The 26,029-nt window shown below is 41.1% G+C and overlaps 1 protein-coding gene across 8 annotated transcripts in view; it reads right to left on the reverse strand.

The window, feature by feature from the left end:
* Positions 1 to 22,402, reverse strand: part of CDKAL1 (CDK5 regulatory subunit associated protein 1 like 1) — a 715,645-nt gene extending 693,243 nt beyond the window's left edge. For 3 of the 8 annotated variants that reach the window (XM_045497247.1, XM_045497246.1, XM_045497240.1), the window contains exons 1-4: positions 22,295 to 22,402; positions 21,445 to 21,488; positions 1,894 to 2,068; positions 477 to 589 (exon numbers count right to left, since the gene is read on the reverse strand). In XM_045497247.1, coding sequence (XP_045353203.1) covers positions 477 to 589; positions 1,894 to 2,063 — 283 coding nt within the window. In that variant the 5' untranslated portion in view covers positions 2,064 to 2,068; positions 21,445 to 21,488; positions 22,295 to 22,402. Of the gene's footprint in view, positions 1 to 476; positions 590 to 1,893; positions 2,069 to 4,974; positions 5,076 to 21,444; positions 21,489 to 21,805; positions 22,053 to 22,271 lie in introns of those variants that run through there. The other 5 variants (XM_045497242.1, XM_045497243.1, XM_045497244.1 and 2 more) reach the window with 5 other exon arrangements.
* Positions 22,403 to 26,029: the final 3,627 nt, after the last annotated feature.

The raw sequence follows: 26,029 nt of genomic DNA on the forward strand, positions 1-26,029 counted from the left end.
AACTGTCATATTACTACTTTTCTGTAAGTCTAAATTTATTTCAAAGTAGTTTTTTTAAAGTATTTGTATAATAATGTATCTATAGTTATCTAGACAACATATAAGAGTTACCATTTTGTTTTGCCTTAAAATCATTGTCATGCTGGGGCGCCTGGGTGGCACAGTCGGTTAAGCGTCCGACTTCAGCCAGGTCACGATCTCGCGGTCCGTGAGTTCGAGCCCCGCGTCGGGCTCTGGGCTGATGGCTCAGAGCCTGGAGCCTGTTTCCAATTCTGTGTCTCCCTCTCTCTCTGCCCCTCCCCCGTTCATGCTCTGTCTCTCTCTGTCCCAAAAATAAATAAACGTTGAAAAAAAAAAAAAAAAATCATTGTCATGCTAAAATATACTTTAACTGCTGAAGCTAAAATATATATATATCTCTAAAGAATTCAGCCCTGAAAAACCTAACCAATAAAATACACTACAGATCCCATTACCTGTAATTTCATATCCATAAGCAGCTAGTTGTCCAGCCATATATTCTCCATCCGAATTATTATGAGAACAACCCCATGTTCGCATCCAAATTTTCTGTATGCCTGGAATAGTGCTATTAAACAATCAATAAAAAAAAAAAAAGTAAGTCTCATTTAGGAATTTTTTTTAGAACAAAATCACTCGATTTTTGGGCATATTATGCAAAAATACGCTCACGGCAACCCATATGCAATCTATTCATGAAACGCACCAACTTAATCCATAATCAACTGTTACACCAAAAGTCTAAAATCAAGGTAAAATAACCACAGAAACCTAAGTTACGACTCTCTCCATATAAACATTTCCCTTTTCTCTGCATTTTAAATTCAGTACTAAAGTACTATCACTAAGTTAAACTCCTAAAGAGGTAAATACAAATAACAATAGCAAACAAAACGGTTCTAGCAAGAGAAGCAAATAAAGAAAAACTAAGGACATCACCCATTCACTGACTCCTATATAACAATTATAATCTTTATAACTTACAGATACAAATAACTGAATCAAAACAGAAAAACCATCACCCTACAGCATAATTAAAAGTACTCCATATGTAAAAATAGTTATAAAAATGTAATATTTTTAGAAAGGGAAAAATAGTCGTTCAACTCAGATTGCACTAATAATTTAAATTTAAATAGAAGTTACCTTAAAGACATATTTAGAGCAAATTCAATAAACTTCAGTCATTAAAATACGAGAAGTTTAAATTCACAGACTTTAAAAAGTGTTACAAATAAAACCATCGAATGCATTAAAACTTTCAACACTTTACTATCTAAACAAATATAAGCATGTTAAAATTATACAACTGAATAATCCTTTCTGGCTAGGCTGTATTACAATTTCACAGAACTACAACAGACCTAATATGATAAATGACACAATAATTTTTTTGTGCCAATGCCTTTAGCTGATCCAGAAGTATTTGTAAATTTGCTAAGAAAAATCAAATACCCAAACCACCACTGTCTCATAAGAATTTCAAAATGCAGTAAAATGCCTCACTTGGAAGTAACACAAAATTGCATACCAACTACAGAGATATCAAAGAGATCCTGGGGTGGCGGACGCAGATATGGGGCAGGGGCAGCATTTCCCATATTTATGCCAAATACTGTCCTTGACCCAGTCTTCAAGAAACATGCCATCTGACATCTTTTTTTTTTTAACCAATTTCTTTGCTAAATTTAAAACCAAATAAAATATCTCCTGTCCAAAAGATTTTTAGAAACAGCACCAATATATCTATCTATCTATATATATACACACACATATACACACACACACACACTGATATATACCAGTATGTATCAGTAGCACCAGTTTCTTCCTTGGTAGGATACTGAATATAATCTCAAAACAAGAGCTTACCTATTGCTCGGTGGGCTGTTTTCATCTTGCAAATATTTTTGGGTGTTTCGCTTTCGCACCTTTGGAACAACATGCTTCCGTGAAAAATGCCTATCTTGTGGCTTTAAATCTTCCTGTGACACAATATCTTCTATGTCATCCAGGAGAGAATCACAGGAGGCAGAAGGCATCTTCTCTATTACATAAAAAAGTTATAAACGACAAAGGCATATGAGTCCCTCACAAATCTATTTCACATGTATCATCTACGAAATATTCTTGCTGATCTTGAATCTAATAGTTCAGATTTAATTTCAAGTTTACAGAAAATGCAAAAGATAAAAAAATACAAGGAAACAATGAGACAAATCCTACTGATAATGGGACATCCCAAGGTTCAACTGGAACTATTTCTTCAACAAATCAGTCTCAGAGAAAAAAAACAGAAGAGAGACTATTCACAGTGAATGCATTAGAAGCAGAACAACTACATGCAATTCATGCTCTTGACTCTATGTCACTTTGTCCAACCAGCTGTAAGATATTTTGGGGACAAATGCGGACATCAGAATATGAAGTGGGTGTTAGATAATATTAGGATATTACTGTAAATCATTAGATACAAAGTATTGATATAAAGTATTGTCCTCATGTTTAAAAATCTTATTTCTGACATCGTAAACATGATTTTACTTTTTACTTATTATTTTTAAAAAATCTTTTTATGGAGCACCTGCATGGCTCAGTCAGTCAAGCGTCTGGGATCTCAGCTCAGGTCATGATCTCATAGTTCAATTCATGGGATCGAGCCCCACGTCAGACTCCCTGCTGACAGTGTGGAGCCTGCTTGGAATTTTCTGTCCCCCTCTCTCTCCACCCCTCCCGACTCGCACATGCTCGCTCTTTCTCTCTCAAAACAAAGTTTTTTAAAAATCTTTTTAGAGATTAATATCGAATATGTGGACGTTAAATATGTCTATAATTTACTTTAAAACAATAAAAATAGGTTAAGACATACAGGAAAACCTTACATGTCTTCAATCTAAGACACATATATTGGTGTTCATTATCCTATTCGACTTTCCTGAATGTTCAAAATTTTTATCATTAAGACAAGAAAATGTGGACACGGCTTTCAGGAAGATAGAACAGATGTCCTCTTCCTTATCCATCCTACTAAGTACAATGAAAACTATGGGCATTATAAATAAAATAAACACCAGAAGACTCTGAGAGGTGGAGAGAAGGCAGACTGACCGGGGACCCTGGAACCCGAGGAACAACACAATGGTGAGTTACTTGGGGTTTCTTTCGCCTCCTCTATCCCAGACTTGGAGCTGAAGAAGCCAGTAACCCAGAATTGCCAACAGATACAGACAACAAAAGCACCCCCCAAAAAAAACCTGTTGTCTTTTCAAAGAACCAGAAAAGGGACAGTCTAGCAAGACAAAACTTTTAGACAACCACTCTACCCCATAAAACAAAACAAAACCCCACAAAACACAAAACTACAGTCCCACCTCCTAACTTCTACTCTTACGAGGCTGTAACGAGGCACCCCACCCCACCCCCCCAGGGCAGAACCAGAGGAGAGCATGTAGGAACCCTGGACTTGCCAACCAGCTGACCAAACAGTAAGGAACCCCCACCCCACCACAGTCAGTCAAGACCAAACTGATGTACAAGTTTATAGTTATATTCCTATCACAATCCAAGCAAGATGTTTTGTAGACATAGATAAGACTGTTGTAAAATTTATGTGGAATCATTTAAAAAGAAGTAACATATCTGAAACAATTGTGAAAAAAGAAGAGTGGGAGGAATTGAGCCACCCGATTTGAAGACTTATTATACAGCTAGAATAATCAAGACTGTGCGGTGTTGGTGGGTGAGCAGAAGTATGAATCAACAGAACAGAACAGAGAACCGGAAAGAGACCCACACAAATATGCTCAAGCAACTTTTCACAAAAGTACAAAAGCAATTCAGTAAAAGAAAGATAACCTTTCCATTAGTGCTGGAGCAATGGGACATTTACAGACAAAAACTGAACCCCAATCTAAGTTTCACACCTTATACAAAAATTAATGCAAAATGTATCATGAACTTAAATGTAAAATGTAAAACCATAAACTTTTAGGAAAAACTGTAAGAGAAAATCTTCTAGACCTAGAGCTAGGTGAGGAATTCTTGGGCCGGATACCAAAAGCATGATCCATAAAAAGAAAAATTAATCAATCCAGACACCATCAAAATTTCAAACCTTTGCTCTGCAAAAGACCCGTTTAAGAGAGGATAAAAGTCAAGCTACAGGGGCGCCTGGGTGGCTCAGTCAGTTAAGCGTCTGACTTTGGCTCCGGTCCTGACCTTATGGTTCATGAGTTCGAGTCCCACATCAGGCTTATAAACCCCTCCCCCACCCATTCTCCCTCTCTCTCTCTCTCTCTCTCTCTCCTTCCCTCTCCCTCTCTCTCTCTGTGAAAATAAATAAACATCAAAAAAAATGTTAAAGAAAAAGTCAAGCTACAGAGTGGGATAAAATTTTTGCAAACCACCACTTATCTGACAAAGGACTGATATCTAGAATTCAAAACACAGTTTTAAAAAATCCAATTAGAAAATGGATGAAAGACAAAGACGTTTCACCAGAGAGGATATAAAGAAGGCAAGTAGCACACAGCATTACTAGCCGCCAGAGAAACAAACTCCAACCACAATAAGGTATCACTACACACCTATCAGAATGGTTAAAATAAAAAAAAAAAAAAGTGACAGCACTAAACCCTGACAAGGATGCGGAGAAACTGGACCACTCCTACAATCCTAGGGGGGATATAAAATGGCACAGTCACTCTGGAAAACAGCTCAGCATCTTCTTAAAAAACTAACCATGGAACTCCCATGTTACTTCTGAGGGTTTATCCGAGAGAAATAAAGACTTACATTTCCACAAAAACCTAAACCCAAATGCTTACAGCATCTGCTTTGTCAAAACCTGCAGACACCCACATGGCCCTAAACCGCAGTACGGCTGCACCAGGGAATACTACTCAGCGATTTAAAAAAAAAAAAAAAAAAAGGAAAAGTACCACTGATACATACAACAGGCAGGACGAATCTCCAGGGAATCATGCTGCCGTGAATACAGCCGCTCCCGAAAGCTTACGGGCTCTATGGTTACATGTTCATAACATCCTTGAGCCTGAAATAACAAAATTACAGAAATGGGGAACACAACAGAGGTCACCAGGGATTGAGGAGAGGATGGGGCAGGAGAGAAGGGAAGGCCACTAGCCACGGTCAACAGGAGAGGTCCTTGGGGAGACGGAAACGTCCTCCATCCTGACCATATCAATGTCCGTATCCCGGGTGTGACACTTACAGTTTTGCAAGACGTTACCACTGGGGAAACCTGGACCAGCCATACAGCATATCCACACAACTCTTACTGCTGTAAGGAAATCTGTAACTATGTTAAAATTCGATGATTAAGGGGGGAGAAAAATCACCTGGAAAGAAAAAGGAATGCACACTCGAGTACATTTACTGACAGTGCGGCTGCTACTTCTACCACGTCCAGGCATGAAACAAGTGCTTCACCGGTCACCTCACTGACCACTCACAACTCGTGCTTCTGGTGGTGTTACCGCCCTCCCTTTAGACAGCCAGGAAGCACACGGAAGCTCGCTCACCCCAAGATCAACAACAATCCCAGGCCAACGAGCCCCAGCCCGTGGCCTGAGCAGCCCTCTGCTGCAGACTTCACATAGCGACGACCACGGTGCCTCACCCGGGTCGCCCAAACCAGTGTCAGGATCCCGATACTCTCCGCTGCTCTCAGGCCCCTCCAAAGAATCACCCCTCTCCCACCTGCCAGATCCCCATCTCTCCACGCACAGCTTTCAATTAACAGACCAGCTTTCCACGCAGGATCTTTTTGTGCCCTTTACTGCAGTGAGGTCTTTACAACTGGGACGAATTATGCCCAGTAAGTCCAACCCCCGTTCAAAGCTCAGCCAATTTTACATCGTTAGTCATAACAAAAGATCAGAAATAATCTAACCTGATAAAGACCAGCCGAACTACAGTTAACAAGGATAGGACATGGTCAAGGTGAGGCTGTCAATCACAGGCCTCCTCCTTCCCTAGACACAGGAATGGGCCCCGTGAACCAAGCCTGCAGAGTAACCCATCTTCCTGGCCACCATGACTGGTTCAGGTTTGGACATGACAAGCCCAGACCATGAGGATCATCAGGAGGACTTGTGTGCCAGAGACAACAGAAGAGGTGGCTTCCCTTCCCACTGAAGCGGCCAAGGGGGGAGGACGTCAGCCTGCGGATGCCAGGGGCCATGCTGCCTGCCACAGGGCAGAAACGACCTAGGGAACGAAGCCTAACATGAGCTGGAGACAGAAAGAGCCACACTGACATTATCTGAGCGCCTGGTTCAAAGCCCTGCTCGGCCCCGTCATGTAAGCCGGTCAGTTTCCCTTTGTGGCTTAAATGAGTTTAAACTGGGTTTTCCGCTCTTGCAAACAAGAGCCCTGCCCAACTCAGCAAACTAGATACGGAAAAATGAACCAGGTTAGTCTTTCTGAAATGGGTTCTATTTATTTGAAAGACCATCTACCAGTGAAAAAATCGTTCTGTGGTCAAAAAAATTCAGGAAATTCTGCTTCCTTACAGACTGCCAGTACGCATGAGGGCAAAGACTGAAAAACTGCAGTGAAGAAACTAAAACTCATTTATCTTAGGAATTTTCTGAAAATTAATTTCTCATAGATCTCCTCTTCATGAGGCTAAAGATGGTGCCAAAAACAGAAGGCCTGAGTGAAGCAGGCCCTCAGATCCTCTCCCCCACTCTGCACACATGGAAAACTTCCTTCTTTTACAGGGAGATGGTCCATGGACTCTGCCCAGCAATCTGTTACTATGAATGAACAGCCCACCCTCCCAAGAACAGCCCTTCCACTCTGACTTCCTCAAGCACAGAAGCCCAGCAGTGGCCGCTCTTCCGGCATCGTCACCGTCTCTACTCAATCATTACTGCCTAGATACAAACATGCTGCTATTTCTCCCACTGAAAAAACAAAAACCTTATCTTGAACCCACCTCCGCCATGTACTATCTCACTCACATTTCTCTCCCTTAAAGAAACACTCCTTGGGGCGCCTGGGTGGCGCAGTCGGTTAAGCGTCCGACTCCAGCCAGGTCACGATCTCGCGGTCCGTGAGTTCGAGCCCCGCGTCGGGCTCTGGGCTGATGGCTCAGAGCCTGGAGCCTGTTTCCGATTCTGTGTCTCCCTCTCTCTCTGCCCCTCCCCTGTTCATGCTCTGTCTCTCTCTGTCCCAAAAATAAATAAACGTTGGAAAAAAAAAAAAAATTAAAAAAAAAAAAAAAAAAAAAAAAAGAAACACTCCTTGTCCCTTGGCAATGATGTGGATGGAGCCAGAAAGTATTATACTAAGCGAAGCAAGTCAGCCCGAGAAAAGACAAATACCGTGTGATTTCACTCATCCGTGGAATTTAAGAAACAAAGCAAAAGCAAAGAAAAGAGATGTAGAGGCAAACCAAGAAACGGGTTCTTAATGCTAGGGAACACACTGATGGTTCCCGGAGGGCAGGCGGGTGGGGGACGGGTGAAACAGGAGATGGGGAATAAGGAGAGCGCATGTGCTGAGCACAGGGTGTCGTGGAAGTGTTGAATCACTCACTGTACACCTGAAACTAATCTTACACTGTATGTTAACTATCCTGGAATTAAAACAAAAACTTAACCAAAAAAAGAGGGGCACCTAGGTGGCTCAGCCAGTTAAGCGTCCGACTTAGGCTCAGGTCACGACCTTACTGCTCGGGAGTTCGAGCCCCTCCTTGGGCTCTGTGCTGACAGCTCGGGGCCTGGAGGCCACTTCAGATTCCGTCTCAGTCTCTCTGCCCCTCCCCTGCTCGTGCTCGCTCGCTCTCTCTCTCTCTCTCAAATATAAAACGTTAAAAAATTTTAAAAACTCAACAAAAAAAAAGAAAGAAAAAGTCCTGCAAGTTCCAATTCAAGAGGATGACGTAGGAAGACTCTGAAACTCACCTCCTCCACAGAACACACCAAATTACGCCTATTAATAGAACAATTCCTCCTGAAGAACTGAGGGCTGACTGAGCAGCTACACAACCAAAGACAGAACAGCTAGAGACGGAGATACGGTAACAAAGGGAATGTCCACCCCCGACACACCGTGCACTGCAGTGGGGAAGGACAGTACTGAGAAACCAGGAGATCCTTCTGTCCTTGGGCCCAGGAAAAAAACCCCACAGTTTAACAGAGCAACTAGCATATAAGAGAGGCAACGCCAGACCTCCGCCAAGCAGCAGAAGGGCTGCAGCAAAGCTCCAGGACAGAGGGACTGGAGAACGGAGAACGACACATTAATGCTCCCACCCCACCTAAAAAGCCTAGACTGGAACAGGGTCAGGCACCACGACAGGCAGGTCCAATTCTCCCAACAGCCTGTGCCTTCTGCCAGCCCAGGGTCTGCGAGCCCACACCAGCCCTAGAAGAAAAGCCGCGGTTTGAAAGGGTGGACCAAGTGTGGGAATGCTCTCTCCCTCTCCACGTCAAAACACCAGACCTTAGAAGGGTCTGGCTACCCTCAGAGGCAGATTCCAACACGGAAACTGAAGGGTCTGGATGGCGTAACTGGTGGGAGCAGTCATCACAGGGACTTTGTGACCTCAGCAAGCCCAGGACCCACAAGCCCACACCAGCCGTCCTAGGTTACTGGGGCAAAGAAAACAAGCTACAGTTCTGTGTTTTATGTGTGTTTTAATTTTTACTGGGTCTTTTTTAACTTTTTAAAATTTGTCTTGTTTTCTTTATTATGTTTTTCTTTTTGGTTTCATCCTTGTTCTCTTTTTTCTTTTCTCCTTTTATTATTTTTTCTTCTTTAAATTCTTTTTTCTTTAATCTTTCTTTTAAAAGCCATGGTTTTGGGGCACCTGGGTGGCTCAGTCGGTTAAGCATCTGACTTTGGCTCAGGTCTCGATCCTGCAGTTCGTGGGTTCGAGCCCCACGTCGGGCTCTGTGCTGACAGCTCAGAGCCTGGAGCCTGCTTCGGATTCTGGGTCTCCCCCTCTCTCTCTGCCCTTCCTCTGCCTGTGTCCTCTCTCTCTCTCTCTCTTAAAAATAATCATTTAAAAATTTTTAAAAAAAGCCATGGTTTAAAATTTTTAAGTTTATTAATTTATTTGGGGGAGAAAGAGAGACAGAGAGAGCAAGCATGCATACGAGTCGGGGAAGGACAGCAAGAGGGGGAGAGAGAATTCCAAGCAGGCTCCACACTGTCAGCACAGAGCCCAATGCAGGGCTCGAACTCACAAACCGTGAGACCATGACCTGAGCCAAGAACAAGAGTCAAACGCTCAACCGACTGCACCACGCAGTTGTCCCTAAAAAGCCACAGTTTAAAGGAGTGAAAGAGTACAGCTAAAGTTAAAAGAGTAACTAAGCACATATGGACACAGCTCCAGCCAGCACAAGTCAGCAAGCATACCCAGTCTGCATAGGGTCTCCATACACAAGACCAGTCTTTCAACTTTTGGAGAAATAACCATTTTGCCTAATCCATAGGAACAAACACAAAAAGTTAAGCAAAACGCAGAAACAGAAGAACATGTTCTAAAAGAATAAAAGAAAAGAAAAAGCCTCAGTAAAAGAATTAAATGCAACAGATTTAAGCAGTATGCCTGATAACGAATTTAAAGCAATGATTGTAAAGGTCCTCAGTGGGCTGGAGAAAAGACTGGAAGAGCTCAGTCAGACCTTCAAGAAAGAGATAGAAAATATTAAAAAGAGCCAATCCGACATAAAGAATACAACAACCCTAATAAAAACCACACTAGAAGGAATCAACAGTACGTTAGAGGATGCAGAAGAACATATCAGCAATCTCAAAGGGTAATGGAGGGCAGACAAGCTGAACATCAATGAGAATACAATTTTTATAAAATGAAAAGTTTAGGGGCGCCTGGGTGGCTCAGTCAGTTGAGCGTCCGACTTCAGCTCAGGTCACGATCTCGCAGTCCGCGAGTTCGAGCCCCGCGTCGGGCTCTGGGCTGATGGCTCAGAGCCTGGAGCCTGCTTCCGATTCTGTGTCTCCCTCTCTCTCTGCCCCTCCCCCGTTCATGCTGTGTCTCTCTCTGTCTCAAAAATAAATAAACGTTAGGGGCGCCTGGGTGGCGCCGTCGGTTAAGCGTCCGACTTCAGCCAGGTCACGATCTCGCGGTCCGTGAGTTCGAGCCCTGCGTCGGGCTCTGGGCTGATGGCTCAGAGCCTGGAGCCTGTTTCCGATTCTGTGTCTCCCTCTCTCTCTGCCCCTCCCCCGTTCATGCTCTGTCTCTCTCTGTCCCAAAAATAAATAAAAACGTTGAAAAAAAAATTTTTTCTTAAATAAATAAATAAATAAATAAATAAACGTTAAAAAAAATTTTTTTTTGAAAAATAAAATGAAAAGCTTAAGAGATCTTTGGATAACATCAAGCAAACAGACATTCACATTACAGGGGTCTCAGAAGAAACAGAAAGGTTCTGAAAACTTATTTGAAGAAGTAAAAACTGAAAACTTCCCTAATCTAAAGAGGGAAATAGACATCCGGGTCCAAAAAGCAGAGTTCCAAACAAGAAGAACCCGAGGAGGTCCACAACATAGCACATAATAATTAAAATGTCAAAGGTTAAAAAAGAGAGAATCCTAAAAGCAGCAAGAGAGAAACAAAAAGTTCCCTAAAAGGGAAACCCCATAAGGCTATCAGCTGATTGTTCAGCAGAAATTCTGCAGGCCAGAAGAGCAAGGCGTGATATATTCAAAGCACTGAAAGGAAAAAACCCACAACCAAGAATACTCTACCTAACAAGATTATCATTCAGATTTAAAGGAAAGAAACAGAGTTTTCCTGACAAACAAAAGTTAAAGGAGTTTATCACCACTAAACCAGCCTCACAAAGAACGTAAAAGGGACTTCTTTAAGTGGAAAAGAAACGGCCAATTAGACATAAGAAAAAGATGCAAAATATGACAACATATACAGAAAATGTGCAGAAGGGAGTAAAAAGAGAAGGCGAAAAAGAAAAAGGAAAAAGATTTTCCGTTTCTGTTTTTTTCTAGAATGTGTTTGAACTTAAATGACCATCATATTATTTTTGAGACAGAGAGAGACAGAGCGTGAAGAGGGGAGGGGCAGAGAGAGAAGGAGACACAGAATCGGAAGCAGGCTCCAGGCTCTGAGCCATCAGCCCAGAGCCCGACGCAGGGCTCGAACTCACGGACTGCGAGATCGTGACCTGAGCTGAAGTCGGACGCTTAATCGACTGCGCCACCCAGGCGCCCCTAATGACCATCAAATTAACATGAACTGCTCTTTACTTAGCATGCTATATATGAATGGACTTCATGGTAACCACAAACTCAACCTATGATAGATACACAAGAAATGAAGAGAGAGAAGGCCAAACAAAATCTCGAGGAAACAGAGCAAAAGAAAGGAACAAAGAACTACAAAACAGCCAGAAAACAAAATTTTTAAATAGCAATAGACACCTATCAATAATTACTTTAAATGTAAATGGCCTAAATGCTCCAATCAAGACACAGAGAATGTTTAAAAAAAAAAAAAAAAAACAGGGGCGCCTGGGTGGCTTAGTCACTTAAGCGGCCAACTTCGGCTCAGGTCATGATCTCGCGGTCCGTGAGTTCGAGCCCCACGTCGGGCTCTGTGCTGACGGCTCAGAGCCTGGAGCCTGTTTCAGATTCTGTGTCTCCCTCTCTCTGACCCTCCCCCATTCATGCTTTGTCTCTCTCTGTCTCAAAAATAAATAAACGTTAAAGAATAAAAATTAAAAAATAAAAAATAAAAAAACAAAAAAAACAAGACCCACTGTATATCACCTACAAGAGACTCACCTTAGATCTAAAGACACACACAGACTACAAGCAAAGGAGTGCTAAAACATTCACCATGCACATGGAAACAAAAGAAGAAGAAAATTAAAAAAAAAAAAAAAAAAAGCCAGGGTACTAATACTCCTACCAGACAAAATAGACTTCTTTATTTTTTTTTTAATATATGAAATTTATTGTCAAATTGGTTTCCATACAACACCCAGTGCTCATCCCAAAAGGTGCCCTCCTCAATATCCATCACCCACCCTCCCCTCCCTCCCACCCCCCATCAACCCTCAAAATAGACTTCTTTAAAGCAAACACTGTTAAAGAGATAAAAAAGAGCACTGGCATTACATACATGATGATAAAAGGATCAATCCAGCAAGAGAATATAACAATTGTAAGTATCTATGCACCCAACACTGGAGCACATAAATAGATAAAACAAATATTAACAGACATAAGGAGAGAAATTAACAGTAATACAACAATAGAGGACTTTAACACCTTACTTACATCAATGGATAGATCATCCAGACAGAAAATCAGTAAGGAAAGAATGTATTTGAATGATACACTGGAGCAGATGGATATAACATACACAGAATACTTCATCCAAAATAACAGAATACACATTCTTTTCAAGTGCACATGGAATATTCTCCAGGATAGTAGGTCATAAACACAAGCCTCAGTAAATTTAAAAAGACTGAAATCATACCATGCATCTTTTCCAACTACAATGGTATAAAACTAGAAACAAACTACAAGAAAAAAACTGGAAAAAACACAAACACATGAAGACTAAACAACATGCCACTAAACAACCAACGGGTCAAGAAATCAAAGAAAAAATTTTAAAAATACATGGAGACAAATGAAAACGAAAGCACAACAGTCCAAAATCTATGGGACACACAGAAAGTAGTCCTTAAAGAGAAACATATAGCCATATAGGCCTACCTCAAGAAACAAAAAACTCTAACTTTATGCCTAAAGGAACTAAAAAAAGAACAAAGCCCAAAATGAGTATTAGAAAGGATATAATAAAGATCAGAGCAGAAATAAATGATGTAGAGACTAAGATAACAATAGGAAAAAAATCAATGAAACCAAGAGCTGGTTCTTGAAAAGATAAAACTGAAAAACTTTTAACCAGACTTATCAAGAAAAAAAGGTGAAAGGACTCAAATAAATGAGAAACGAGAGAAGTGACAACTCACATCACAATACAAAGGGTTATAAGAGAATACTATGAAAATTATATGGCACCAAATTGAACAACCTAGAAGAAATAAACTCCTAGAAACATACATCTTCCAAAACTGTACCAAGAAAAAATAGAAAATCTGAATAAACTAGGGAGCCTGGGTGGCTCAGTCAGTTGAGTGTCCAACTCTTGATTTTGGTTCAGGTCATGATCCCAGAGTCATGGGATCAAGCCCTATGTTGGGCTCCACACAGAGCATGAAGCCTGCCTGAGATTCTCTGTCTCTCTCTCCTTCTACCTCTCCCTCACTAACATCCTCTCTCTCTCTCTCTCGCTCTCTCAAATAAAAAAAAAAGATAATTTAAAAAAGAAAGGAATAGACCGATTACAAGTAATGAAATTGAATTGGTAACCAAAAAACTACCAAAAAATAAAAATACAAGACCAGTGAATTCTACCAGACATTTAAAGAACAATTAATACCGATGCTCCTCCAATTATTCCAAAATATAGAAGAGGAAGGAAAGCTTCCAAATACATTCTATGAGGCCAGCATTACCCTGATACCAAAACCAAACACACCACAGAAAGAGAAAACTACAGGCCAATATTCCTGATGAACAGAGATGCAAAAATCCTCAACAAAATATTAGCAAGCCTCATACAACAATACATTAAAAAGATCATTCACCTCGATCAGATGGGACTTATTCCTAGGATGCCAGGACGATTCAATATTCACAAGCCAATTCACATGATGAACCATATCAACAAAACAAAGAATAAAAATCATATGATCACCACAATAGATACAGAAAAAGTATCTGATAAGATTCAACATACATTCATGATAAAAACTCTCAACAAAATGGAATTGGAGGGAACATACCTAAACATAAGAAAGACCATATATGAAAAACCCACAGCTAACATCATCCTCAATGGTGAAAAACTGTGAGTTTTCCCTCTAAGGTCAGAAACTAGACAAGGATATCCACTCTCACCACTTCTCTCAACATAGTCCTGGAAGTCCCAGCCACAGGAATCACACTAGAAAATGACACAAGGGGCATCCATATTGGTAAAGCAGAAGTTAAGCTTGTCACTACTCACAGATGACGTGATACTATACGCAGAAAATCCTAAAGATTCCACCAAAAAACTACTAGAAGTACTAAACGAATTCAGTATAGCGGCAAGACACAAAATGAATACCAGAAATCAGTACCATTTCTTTACACTAAAATCATAGAAGAGAAAAAAGAGAAAGACCTGTATACAAAGGGTTCTCACACTGAAAACTGTGAGACACTAATGAGAGAAACTGAAAATGACATAAACAAATGGAGAGATATTCCATACTCGTGGACTGGAAGAATTAATATTGTCAAAATATCCGTATTACCCAAAGCAATTTAATAAAGATTCAATGCAATCTCTATTAAAATGCCAAAAACATTTTCTGCAAAACCATAACAAATAACAATGAAATCTGTATGGAACCAAAGAAGACTCTAAATAGCCAAAGCAATCCTGAGAAAGAAGAACAAAACTGGAGTTATCACAATTCCAGATTTTAAGAGGTACTACAAAGCTGTAATAATTAAACAGTACAGTAGTGGCCCAAAAACAGACACATAGATCAACACAACAGGACAGAGATGCCAAAAATAAACCCACATTTATATGGTCAACTAATCTATGACAAAGGAGGCAGGAATATACAATGTGGAAAAGACAGTCTTTTCAATAAATGGTGCTGGGAAACTGGACAGCTACACATAAAAGAATGAAACTAGACCACTTTTTTACACCATACATAAAAATAAACTCAATATGCATTAAAGAACTCAATGTGAGACCTGTAACCATAAAAATCCTAGAAGCCAACACAGGCAGCTATTTCTCTAACATCAGCCAAAGCAACATTTTTCTAGATACATCTCCAAAGGCAAGGGAAACAAAAGCAAAACCAAACCACTGGAACTATGTCAAATGAAATGTTTTTGCACAACAAAGGAAACTGTCAACAAAACAGAAAGACAACCTACTGAAGGGGGAAGATGTCTGCAAATGATATATCCGATACGGGGTTAACACAAATATATAAAAAACTACAATTCAACACCAAAAAGAAAAAAAAATAATCCAATTAAAAATGGACAGAAAACCTGAACAGGCATTTTTCCAAAGACATACAGACGGCCAACAGACACATGAAACAATGCTCAATATCACTAATCATCAGGGAAATGCAAACCAAAATCACAAAGAGATATCACCTCACACCTGTTAGAATGGCTAAACTCAAAAGGACAAGCATCAACAAGTGTGGGCAAGGATGTGAAGAAAAAGGAACCCTCATGTGCTGTTGGTGGGAATGTAAATTGGTGCAGACACCATGGAAAACAGTATGGAGGTTCCCCAAAAAATTAAAAATAGAAATACCGTATGATCTAATAATTCCACTATCGGGTATTTAGCCAGGGAAAACAAAAACACTAACTCGAAAAGATATGTGCAGCCCTATGTTCACCGCAGCATCATGAACAACGGCCAAGACATGGAAGCCCTCTGTGTGTGCATCAATAGGCTAACAGACAAGGAAAATGCAGTATACACACACGATGGAATATTACACAGCTATAAAAAGGATGACACTGTGCCATTTGAGACAACGTGGATGGACCTAGCAGGTATCACACTAAGTGAAATAAGTCAGCCTGAGAAAGACAAACGCCATATGATTCTACTCATAAATTCCATCTAAAAAATAAACAAATAAACAAATAAAAAGCAGAATCAGAACTATAAACACAGAGAACAAGCTGATGGTTGCCAGCGGGGAAGGTGGTAGGGGACTGGGCAAGATGGGAGAAGGGCAAATTGGGAGATCAGGCCTCCGGTTATGGAATAAGTCATGGGAGAAAAGCAAAAGCGTAAGGAATACAGTCAATGACACCGTCATAGCCAAGTAAGGGGAAAGACAGTAGCTACACTTGTGGGGAACATAGCATAATGTATAAACCTGTCAAATCACTAAGTTGTATATCTGAAACTAACGTAACATTGTGGGTCAACTATACTCAAAAAATATAAAATAAAATAAAAATACCTTGCAAGAGCTGTCGACACGTATAGTTTCTGATCTCTGCCCCCACCCCCCACTCCATTATCTCATGAACCAGGCTTTCACCCCCACCTTTCCACCAAAATTGCCTGTCGTGATGTCAGTGACTTCCAACGATACACACAATCATAGATATTCAATCATCTTATAGGACCCTCTCTGCAGCACTTGGCATACTGACCATTCTCTCCTTACGGTACTTTCTTTACTGACTTCCGGGACCCCACGATCTGTGGGATCTTCTCCTACCTCGTCAGCCACACCCCAAGTCTCCTTTGCTGGCTCCTCCTCCTCTCTCCCACTTCCCAACGTCGAAATGCCCCCATGAATCTGGGGACCACCCCATCCGATTTCATCTAGTTCCATGACCTTGAAATACCAACTGCAGATGCTTCTATAACCACCCCCAGACCTCCCCTGAACTTCAGACTCAAATGTCCAGCTGCCTGCTCAATTCCACACCCCTGCCTGAATGTCGAATAGTTGTTTCAAACCTAAGTCAAAACCAGAACTCTTGACTCTCCCCACCCAACCGCACACACAACCACCACATCACACCCCGCCACCTCGCACACCACCACCACCATCATCTCACACACATCACCGTCATCACCACCACCACCATCACACCAGACCCTCTCACAACTCTCCCCATCTCGTTTAAAGGCAATCCCAACCTTGTACCTGCTCAAGGCAAAAATCGTGGTGTCATCCCTGACTCCTTCCTTCACTCTACATCCAATGCACCAACAAAATCCTGCTGGCTCTATTTTAAAATATATTTTCTGGGGCGCCTGGGTGGCTCAGTCGGTTGAGCGGCCGACATCGGCTCAGGTCATGAACTTGCAGTTCGTGAGTTCGAGCCCCGCGTCGGGCTCTGTGCTGACAGCTCAGAGCCTGGAGCCTGCTTCAGATTCTGTGTCTCCCTCTCTCTAACCCTTCCCGCTCATGTTCTGTCTCTGTCTCTCAAAAATCAATAAACATTGAAAAAAAATTTTTTTAACTAATAAAATATATTTTCAGAATCTATTTCTAACTGTACCCATTGCCACATTCTTGGTCCAAACCAACATCCACTCTTGCGTGGATTATTGCCATAGTTAGTCTCCCTGCTACTATCCTTAATTCGCAAAGGACATTTTCAGCCCAGGAGCCAGGGACCCTTTAAAACCTAACTTCATCTCAAGCTTCAGATCAAAACCTGCCAATGGTATTCCCTCTGAGAGTAAAAAAAAACAAAATCAGTGCAAAGACCTGCAAGGACCTACATAATCGGCCTCCTGTCACCTCTCTGCCTCTGTCTCCTACCATCCCCTCTTCTCCTTGCATGACACATGGGCTCCTTGCTAGTTCACAGCCACCAGGTACACTCATCCCAGGGTCTCAGTGTTGCCTGGATTCCTCAGGGCTTTGCTCAGAGACCACCAGTGAAATCTTCCCGGGCAACTCCCACCTCACCACATATACACACACTTGCTACTCCCCTTCCCTGCCCTGTTCCTCGACCACAGCATCTCATACCTGCTTCGATGTTTTCATTACTTGGTTAACATCTACCTCTTTCTACTAGAAGATGTACTCCACAAAGGTAAAAGTTTCTGTGTGCTCTGTCCACTGTGTTATCCCCTCTGGTGCCTCAAACTACATCTAGCACATTGCAGGTTCTCAATATATTAATTTTTTTTTTTTTTTACTGTAGATGACCCAGTCTAACAAGAGACGGCCCACGGCTACCCGCTCTGTCCCGACTATACTAAACCTTTTCCATATTCTCTGAGTATGCCAAACTAGTTTCTGACTCCGAGGGCTCCACACCTGGCTTTTTTTTCTGCCTGGAATATCATCCCCCAAATAGCTGTATGGCTTGCTGTCCACTTCCCTATTCAAATGACACCTCCTGGGAGAGGCCTTTCCTAACCACCACATCGAAGACAACCACACAGAGACCAAGCATCCACACACACTCACACTGACCTCTAACCTGACACCGTAACTGCAGAACAGAACTCCATCTCTCTCACCACAGTGTCACCTCCATCAGGAAAAAAGGCATTACCTTGTTGTCACCACTGTCTCTGTGACGCCTACAACAATGCCCAGCACAGAGCAGGCAAACAGTATCTGTTGACCAAATGAATGAATGAATAAGACGCGTAAGGTAAATTTAGCTCATCTTTCTTATACTGGATTGGAATCTAAAGCAAACACCTAATAACCCTCAGAGTTTCTTCTACCACTGTTAGTCTATGAAATAAAGAGGCTAAATGAGAAAGGCTAAGACAGGTACTGCCTTCAAATGTTACTAAAGAACTAGTGAAGGACTGTGAATTAAAGGACACGTTAAAAGCCATACTTTTTTAATTACACTTTTTACACCCCATATAGCCCTGTGTATTGATTCAAGGAAGGGAAAGGAATGGAGAAAGAAAGAGGAGAGGAGACATACAACATCATGCAGTACGGGGAGTAGGAAACATTGCTAAGCCTCTCATCTTATAGAACTGAAATCCAAAGAAGCAAAAAGATGTGCACACCAACAGTTACATTTAGAACCCAGGCCTCAACGCCAAGCCCCCCCAACTATAGTTCTGCCTCATTGGCAAAGCCCAAACAACGCAAGAGTCCAATGTGATGCGAAGAAATAAACATATTCCGGGAAAAAAAAGGGGCGGGGGCAAAGGAAAAACAGGCCTTCAAGAAATGCAAATAGCCAATAAGCACTGGAAATAATGCTCAAGCACACTAATAGTGAGTGTTTAAACAATAAATTATTTTTTTGTCTACCCCACCGATAAAAAAAAAGACGGACAAACCCTATTGTTGACCGAAAGCATGGTAAAGCTGGTTTATTCTTTCCGGAAGTCTTCCTAGCAATACATATCAAACTTTAAACCATATATATCCTTTTCTAAAATGTTTATTTTGAGAGAGAGCACACACACACTTGCACATGAATAAGGGAGTGGAGAGAAAAAGAAGAGAATCCCAAGCAGGCTCCATGCTGTCAGCGCACAGCACAACATGGGGCTCCAGCTCCCAAACCATGAGATCATGACCTGAGCCAAAAACAAGAGTGAGCCACCCAGGCTCCCCAAGACATATACAGTATATCCTGTGATCCACCAATTCCATTTCTAGAAATTCAATTTAGAGAAACAAAGGAGAACAAATATAAAGCAGAGGATCGTAAATCTGGCTGCATAAGGACTTGAACCATCTCATCACTATTTGTAAAGCTTTTCCTTCCAACAAACTGGTAGAACCGTTAGCCCTCAGAAATTTGTAAATGAGTAAGAAGGAAATGAAAGTCTGAGACTAAAAAGAAACAAGACAACATTGAAAGGAAACAACAGATCATACAGTTTTTTTCTCAAAAGGCTGAGGAATTCAAGTTTGATGAAGGGAATATAAATCGTCAGTGAAAAGAGAGATACTGAAAATGTTAGGAAAAATATATAAAGCAATATCCTATAGTAGTGTTATTTGCATTTGAGATTTATTAGGAGAGTTTTTATAGTATCAAATACCCAGGTCCCATTCTTAACTATAATCTCCAAGGAGCGGAATATAAGGACATTAACTTAAAGCTTGCCCAGATGATTCCACTACACATCCCTGATTGAGAACCATCATTCTCCCAGACAGAGATTCTCAACCTTTTTTTTTTTTTTTTTTTTTTTTTTTTTAGTGTTTATTTATTGAGAAACAGAAAGAGAAAGAGAGCTCAAACAGGGAACAGCAGAGAGAGGGGAAGACACAGATTCTGAAGCTTGAGTGCTCATTGCATTCACCTGAGGAGCTTTTGAAACCTACCAGCAACTGAGCCCCAGGGCAACTCAATCAATCAAGGGGAACAGGGGCACCTAGCAAGCTGAGTAGGTAAAGCATGCAGCTCTTGGTCTCTCAGTCTTGAATTCAAGCCCCAAGCTAGAAGTAGAGATTACTTAAAAAAAAAAAAAAAAAAAAAAAAAAATGGGGGAACAGAGCCTGGAGATTGATACTATTTTTTAAACCTTCTAGTAATTCTTACATGTGTAACCACATTGTGAACCAAAGTCCTACACCAGTAGTTTTCATAGTTCGTGGTTCCCAGATCAGCATGATTAGCACCACTGGGAAACTTGGGAGAGATGAAAATTCCCAGGCCCCACGCCAGACCTACTGAATCAGATACTCTTGAGTAAAGCCCAGCAATCTATAACAAGCCTCCAGGTGATCTTGATGTGTACTAAAGTTTAAAAATCTTTATCCTAGAATTACTCTTTCATAAAAATCATCGAGAATGTTCATCAAAAATATACTACCTCATCAGCTGATTTCAACCAGGGTGCCAAAAAAAAATTTAATGGGGGGGAAGAACAATCCACATGCAATGAAAGAAGCTGAAACCCTTCCTCACATTACATACAAAACTTAACTGAAAACGGACCACAGACCTAAATTTAAAAGCTAACACAATAAAACTCTTAGAAGAAAATATAGATGTAAATCTGCGTGATGTTAGATTAAGCATTATTCCTTCCTTAGTTATGACACCGAGAGCACAAGCAACAAAAAAAAACTGGACTTCAGCAAAATTAAAAATTTGTATGCTTCAAAGAACACCAGCAAGAAAGTGAAAAGAAAACTCATACAACAGGAGAAAGTATTTAGAAATTACATGTCTGATAAACATCTAGTACCAGAATACAGTGAGTACACAAGTCAACAATAAAAAGACAAACAACCCAATGTAAAATATGACAAAAGAGATGAGTACACAGGTCTCCAAAGGTATACAAATGACCAATAAGCACATGAGAAGATGTCAATATCATTACCTATAAGGGAAATGCAAATCAAAACCACAATGAGATACCACTTCACACACACGAGGATGGCTAAAATAAATAATAACAACAGCACTGACAAAGATGAATATATATTAGATCATCCAGAAAGAGAAAAGAATACAGGGCCAAGCCTTGAGGAACTCCAAATTTAACTGCCAAAAAGACGACAACCAGCCTATCATAAAGACTAAGAAGCAGCAACCAGAAAAGGAGAAAATCAGTAGGGAATAGAAGGCAAAGGAAGACAGCATGTCAAAGAGGCCAACAAGGTCAGTGCTGCTGAATGTACAAAAAAGGCTGAAATTAATGAAAATGTCTGTTAGATTTACTGATCTGGCATGATATGGAGACAATGGCATTTCCAGATAATGATGGTGACAGCATTACTGAGACGCTAGACTGCCTTTGTGAACATTCCAATGTGGAACACTTTATTCAAGCATAGAAGGTTTGAAATAAATAAGTACCTTGATTATCTGCAATCAGTCTCAAATCCTCTGGAAAGAGAAGTCTGGAAAATAAAAACTCATTAGAAAAAGCGAGCTCCCAACAAGTTCACAAAACCACATAAGGGCTCTTTAAAACTACTTAAAAGGGATTAGACTTCATAAAAGAGAGCTTTCTACAGCCAAGTTAATGATGTTCCACACTACTTCCAACTCCTTACTGACTGGGTCAGTGTGTTTACATCCACCGAATTTGCCACGATGGTGATCCAGCGTCTGGCCACAGTAATAAACACTGCCCAGCACTACAACACGTCTGCGTGATTCAATTAATACCAACTACAAAATAGGAATTAGGCAGTAAGAGACGTATCCAGATCACCTTCCACCAGAAAAACACGTGGCGTCCCGAGATTGAGAGAGAGGTTTTATGAGTATAAAAGGGAACAAGAGTGAAAAATCAAGCCACTGGCTCTTCCGGCCAACTTCTGTTTCAATTCTTGAGGTACAGCTCTGTGAAAGCTACCGAACTGCGAACGCCTCGTCCCCATCCATCACACAAATTCAGCGCAAGTGGGAAAACGAATGAAATTAGATTTGACAATAAGGGACGAGTTCCTTTAAATATTCCTCGCAGCCCTGCAGCACGCAACGCCAACCACTCTGTCCTCACTTCTGGCAGCGCTCCCCGCCTCCCAATTCCCTGACCCCAGCTGGCAAGTCCCGTTTCAACTACGAAACAAGCCAGCAAACGGCCCGAGAAAGGCCGAAACGGGGGAAACCAGGCTCCGCCATTAAAGAAGCTCTAGCCACACTCCGCCCCACATTGATCCCCCCGCCACCCTTACCCAGAGGTCAGGGAATAACACACCAGTCCAAAGTGAGAGGATCCACACGCCGTTCTGCGGATACGGGAAACACTTTAGATGGAGCTCGCCATGACACTTACGTCCCGCCACGTTTATTTGCGCATGCTCCAAGACGGTGGCCGGGAGAGGGCAAACTGCCTCATCGCTGAAAGCGCGAGTTCAGGTCTAACTTGCTTGGGTAAAGATTACAGTTAGAATTTTTTTGGTTGCAAGAGCGAAATTAGACGCCAGAATCTCAGGTTCTTAGAATCGCTTAACAGCTGTCTTCTGCTGAGCTCTTACTATGTGTCAGCACCACATTAAGCTCTTAACATTTATTACTATCATTAATTATTATTATTATTTTACAAAAGGGGAAACAGGGAGTGTAAGTACTTGCCTAAAGTTACTCTGCTAGGCAATCCTCTGTGCTGAATTCAATTCTGAAAGAACCTGCTATTTTCATTTCATTTTACTTGCTTCCTCAACCTTTTGTGAAATGAGGTCATACTGGAGAGGAGAGTAGACTAGGACAAAGAGCAATTTGATTAAACAATATAGATCATTTAACACCAAGAAAGAAGGGTTTTTTTTATCCGTTAGAAGACAGTGTAGCGCCAAATATTAAGGCAGTTTAGCAGAGAAAGAGAACTTTCGTGGAGTATACTGATTCTGACCTAGTTCCCTTGTAAGTGTTAGCTCACGTTATTATGTTTTACCCAGGACACTGTGCTTGACCTTGTTTACCAGAAGAGCATCTCCTCTTTCAAAAATGAAGACAATTCGCCATGAGCAAGAAGTCAGAAATCATGAGCTTTGTTTCTAGTGTGATTCCTTCTAATTACAATAGCACCCTCTGCTCACCATTTCCATGAAAAAAAATCTAAACTGTGACCTAGAGTCCTCTGCAGTCCCTACCCAGCTGAATTAGAATTGCATGTTTATGTTGTCCCATCTCTTTTACTGTAATCCCACTGCCTAGCACATAATCTTCCACTTAATGGCCTCTCCATCAGCATACCTTGAATGAATGAATGGATGAATGACTCCACCCCTTTCCCCCCAAGATCTAGTTGAGTTCAGGTAAAGAGATTTTATTGAGTGCACACCACATGATCTCAAGCACTGTGCCGGTTGCAGAACTAGAAAGGAAAAAAGAGACAAGCCCCTACCACTATTTCAGGCTCCTCCACAGATACAGTTTCGGTGGAGAAGAGCAATGGCTGAGGAAGATGAATGCACGCAGACCAGTGGAGCCCAAGGGGGAGGTTCTTCTTTTTGCATGAGGGGGTCTAGACTCCCCACAACAGAAGTGACAGAAATGGAGGAGGGTAGGCCAGGCCAAGGAGATAGTAAGAGCAAATGCATGGAGGCCTGAAACTGTAAGCTCTTACATCAGCAAAAAGAGTTAAAGTGGGTGATGAAGGTACAGAAGGGTTGATAGAGAAAATGCAGGGACCAGAAGTTGAGCCTTGTTTGCCAAAATAAAGATATTAGACCTTATCCTGGATGTATTAGGTAGCACGAAAGTGTCTGAGCAGATTATTCTTTCTGGAGGATGGGTTTGAGGACAACACTTCAGACATGAATAAATATTGAAAACCTGAATGGACTCGTTGGCTGCGAGGAATGGGGAAATGGGAATGGGGGGGGGGGGGTGCTTTTAACATCAATCACATGAAGAGCCGGTGACCAAACCTCTAGGAATTTATCTGACAGAAATGCTCACAGTTACACAAAATGACGTATGTGCCAGATGATTCTTTGAAATGTGGCTTGTAATAACAAAATACAGAAACCATCTCTGGCTTCTCAGTGGGGATTTGTTAAATACATTTATGGTATCTATACAGCTCTTTAAAAAGAACAAGTTTGCCTTATGCTCTCTCGCTCTCTCTCACACACACACACACAATAAATAAATAAAACTTTTTTAAAAATTTTAAAAAAAGAACAAGGTTGCTTTTTTTTTTTTTTTTTTTTTAATTTATTTTTGGGACAGAGAGAGACAGAGCATGACCGGGGGAGGGGCAGAGAGAGAGGGAGACACAGAATCGGAAACAGGCTCCAGGCTCCGAGCCATCAGCCCAGAGCCTGACGCGGGGCTCGAACTCACAGACCGCGAGATCGTGACCTGGCTGAAGTCGGACGCTTAACCGACTGCGCCACCTAGGCGCCCCCAAGGTTGCTTTTAATGTACTACCCAAGACATTGTTAAGCGGAAAAAGAAAGTTTCAACACTGTTTACAGTGTCTGAGTATATAGTTATTGCAATATATGCGTATATAAATTTGTATGTTGACTGTAGGAAGATTTACTTTTCCTCTATTCCCTTTTGTAACTTTTATTTTTGTACCATGGACATGTACTACGTATTCAAAAAATAAAAACACATTTTATGAATAAAATTAAAACGGCACTTGATAATTGATAAGTTACTGGTCTGTTATTTTGTAGTATTAAACTGATTTTCCTTTATATTAATACTTAAATTTAAAAAAATTTTTTGGTGAGATGTACATAACAGAAAATTTACCATGTTATCCATTTTTAAATGTGCAGTTCGGTAGCATCGAGTACATTCACAGTTTTGGGCAACCATACCCCATCCATCGCCAGAACATTTTCATCCTCCCAGACTAATCTGTACTCATTAAACAACTTCCCTTTCCCTCTCCCAGCTGGCCGCTGGCAACCATAGTCCTACTTTCTGAGTGTATAAATCTGACTACTCTAGGTACCTCATATAAGTGGAATCATACATTTGTCCTTTTGTATCTAGCTTATTTCATTTAGCATAATGTCTTCAAGCTTGTCAATATAGTAGCATGCGTCAGAATTGACTTCCTTTTTAAGCCTGAATAATATTCCATCATATGTATATATCACATTGTGTTTATAAAGTTTAAATCTCTCTGCTTTGAGTCTCAAATTAGACTATCAACTTCATAAGAATAGACACTTGTTACTGGCTTTTCAGCCCATAATGTAATATTAAATGTTTTGTAAATGTTTGGTGGTGGGGCACCTGGGTGGCTTGGTCGGCTAAGTATCAGACTCTTGATCTCAGCTCAGGTCTTGACCTCAGGTTTGTGAGTTCAAACCCCACGTTGGGCTCCATGCTGGGTATGAAGCCTAGTTAAAAAAAAAAAAAAAGTTTGGTGGTAGACAAGCCAATTTGTGTGCACAAAGACACTAAAAATGCAAGTGAATCTATAAAATAATAGTAAAGGCTCACAATTTTTGAGAACTTAGAAGTGTGTGTCAGTAACCACATTAAGCCCTCACTGAATTATCAGATTCATCACAATAACTCTATAGGTAATCCTATAAGTTAGTAGTACCATTACTATTCTTTTATTATGCTCTGTTTACAGAGAAGAAAACTGAAGCTTAAGTAGTCCTATTTTGGTCTTTTTTGAACAACTTTATATGAACACTTTAGAAGAAAGAAACTATATGCTGTCATTAAAAATGCAAAAATTCACATAGACGAAAACAGTGAAGAGGAAAAACAAAAGGCAGAGCCTGTGACTCTTGGTCTTGGGGCTATGGGTTCCAGCCCCACATTGGGTGTAGAGCTTGCTTAAAAATAAAATCTTAGAGGGGCGCCCGGGTGGCTCAGTCGGTTGAGCTTCTGACTTTGGCTCAGGTCATGATCTCACAGTTTGAGAGTTCAAGCCCTGCATCAGGCTCTGTGCTGACAGCTTAGAGCCTGGTGGAGCCTGCTTCAAATTCTATGTCTCCCTCTCTCTCTG

Source organism: Leopardus geoffroyi, chromosome B2, assembly GCF_018350155.1.
Source record: "Leopardus geoffroyi isolate Oge1 chromosome B2, O.geoffroyi_Oge1_pat1.0, whole genome shotgun sequence".
Classification (NCBI taxonomy): Eukaryota; Metazoa; Chordata; class Mammalia; order Carnivora; family Felidae; genus Leopardus; species Leopardus geoffroyi.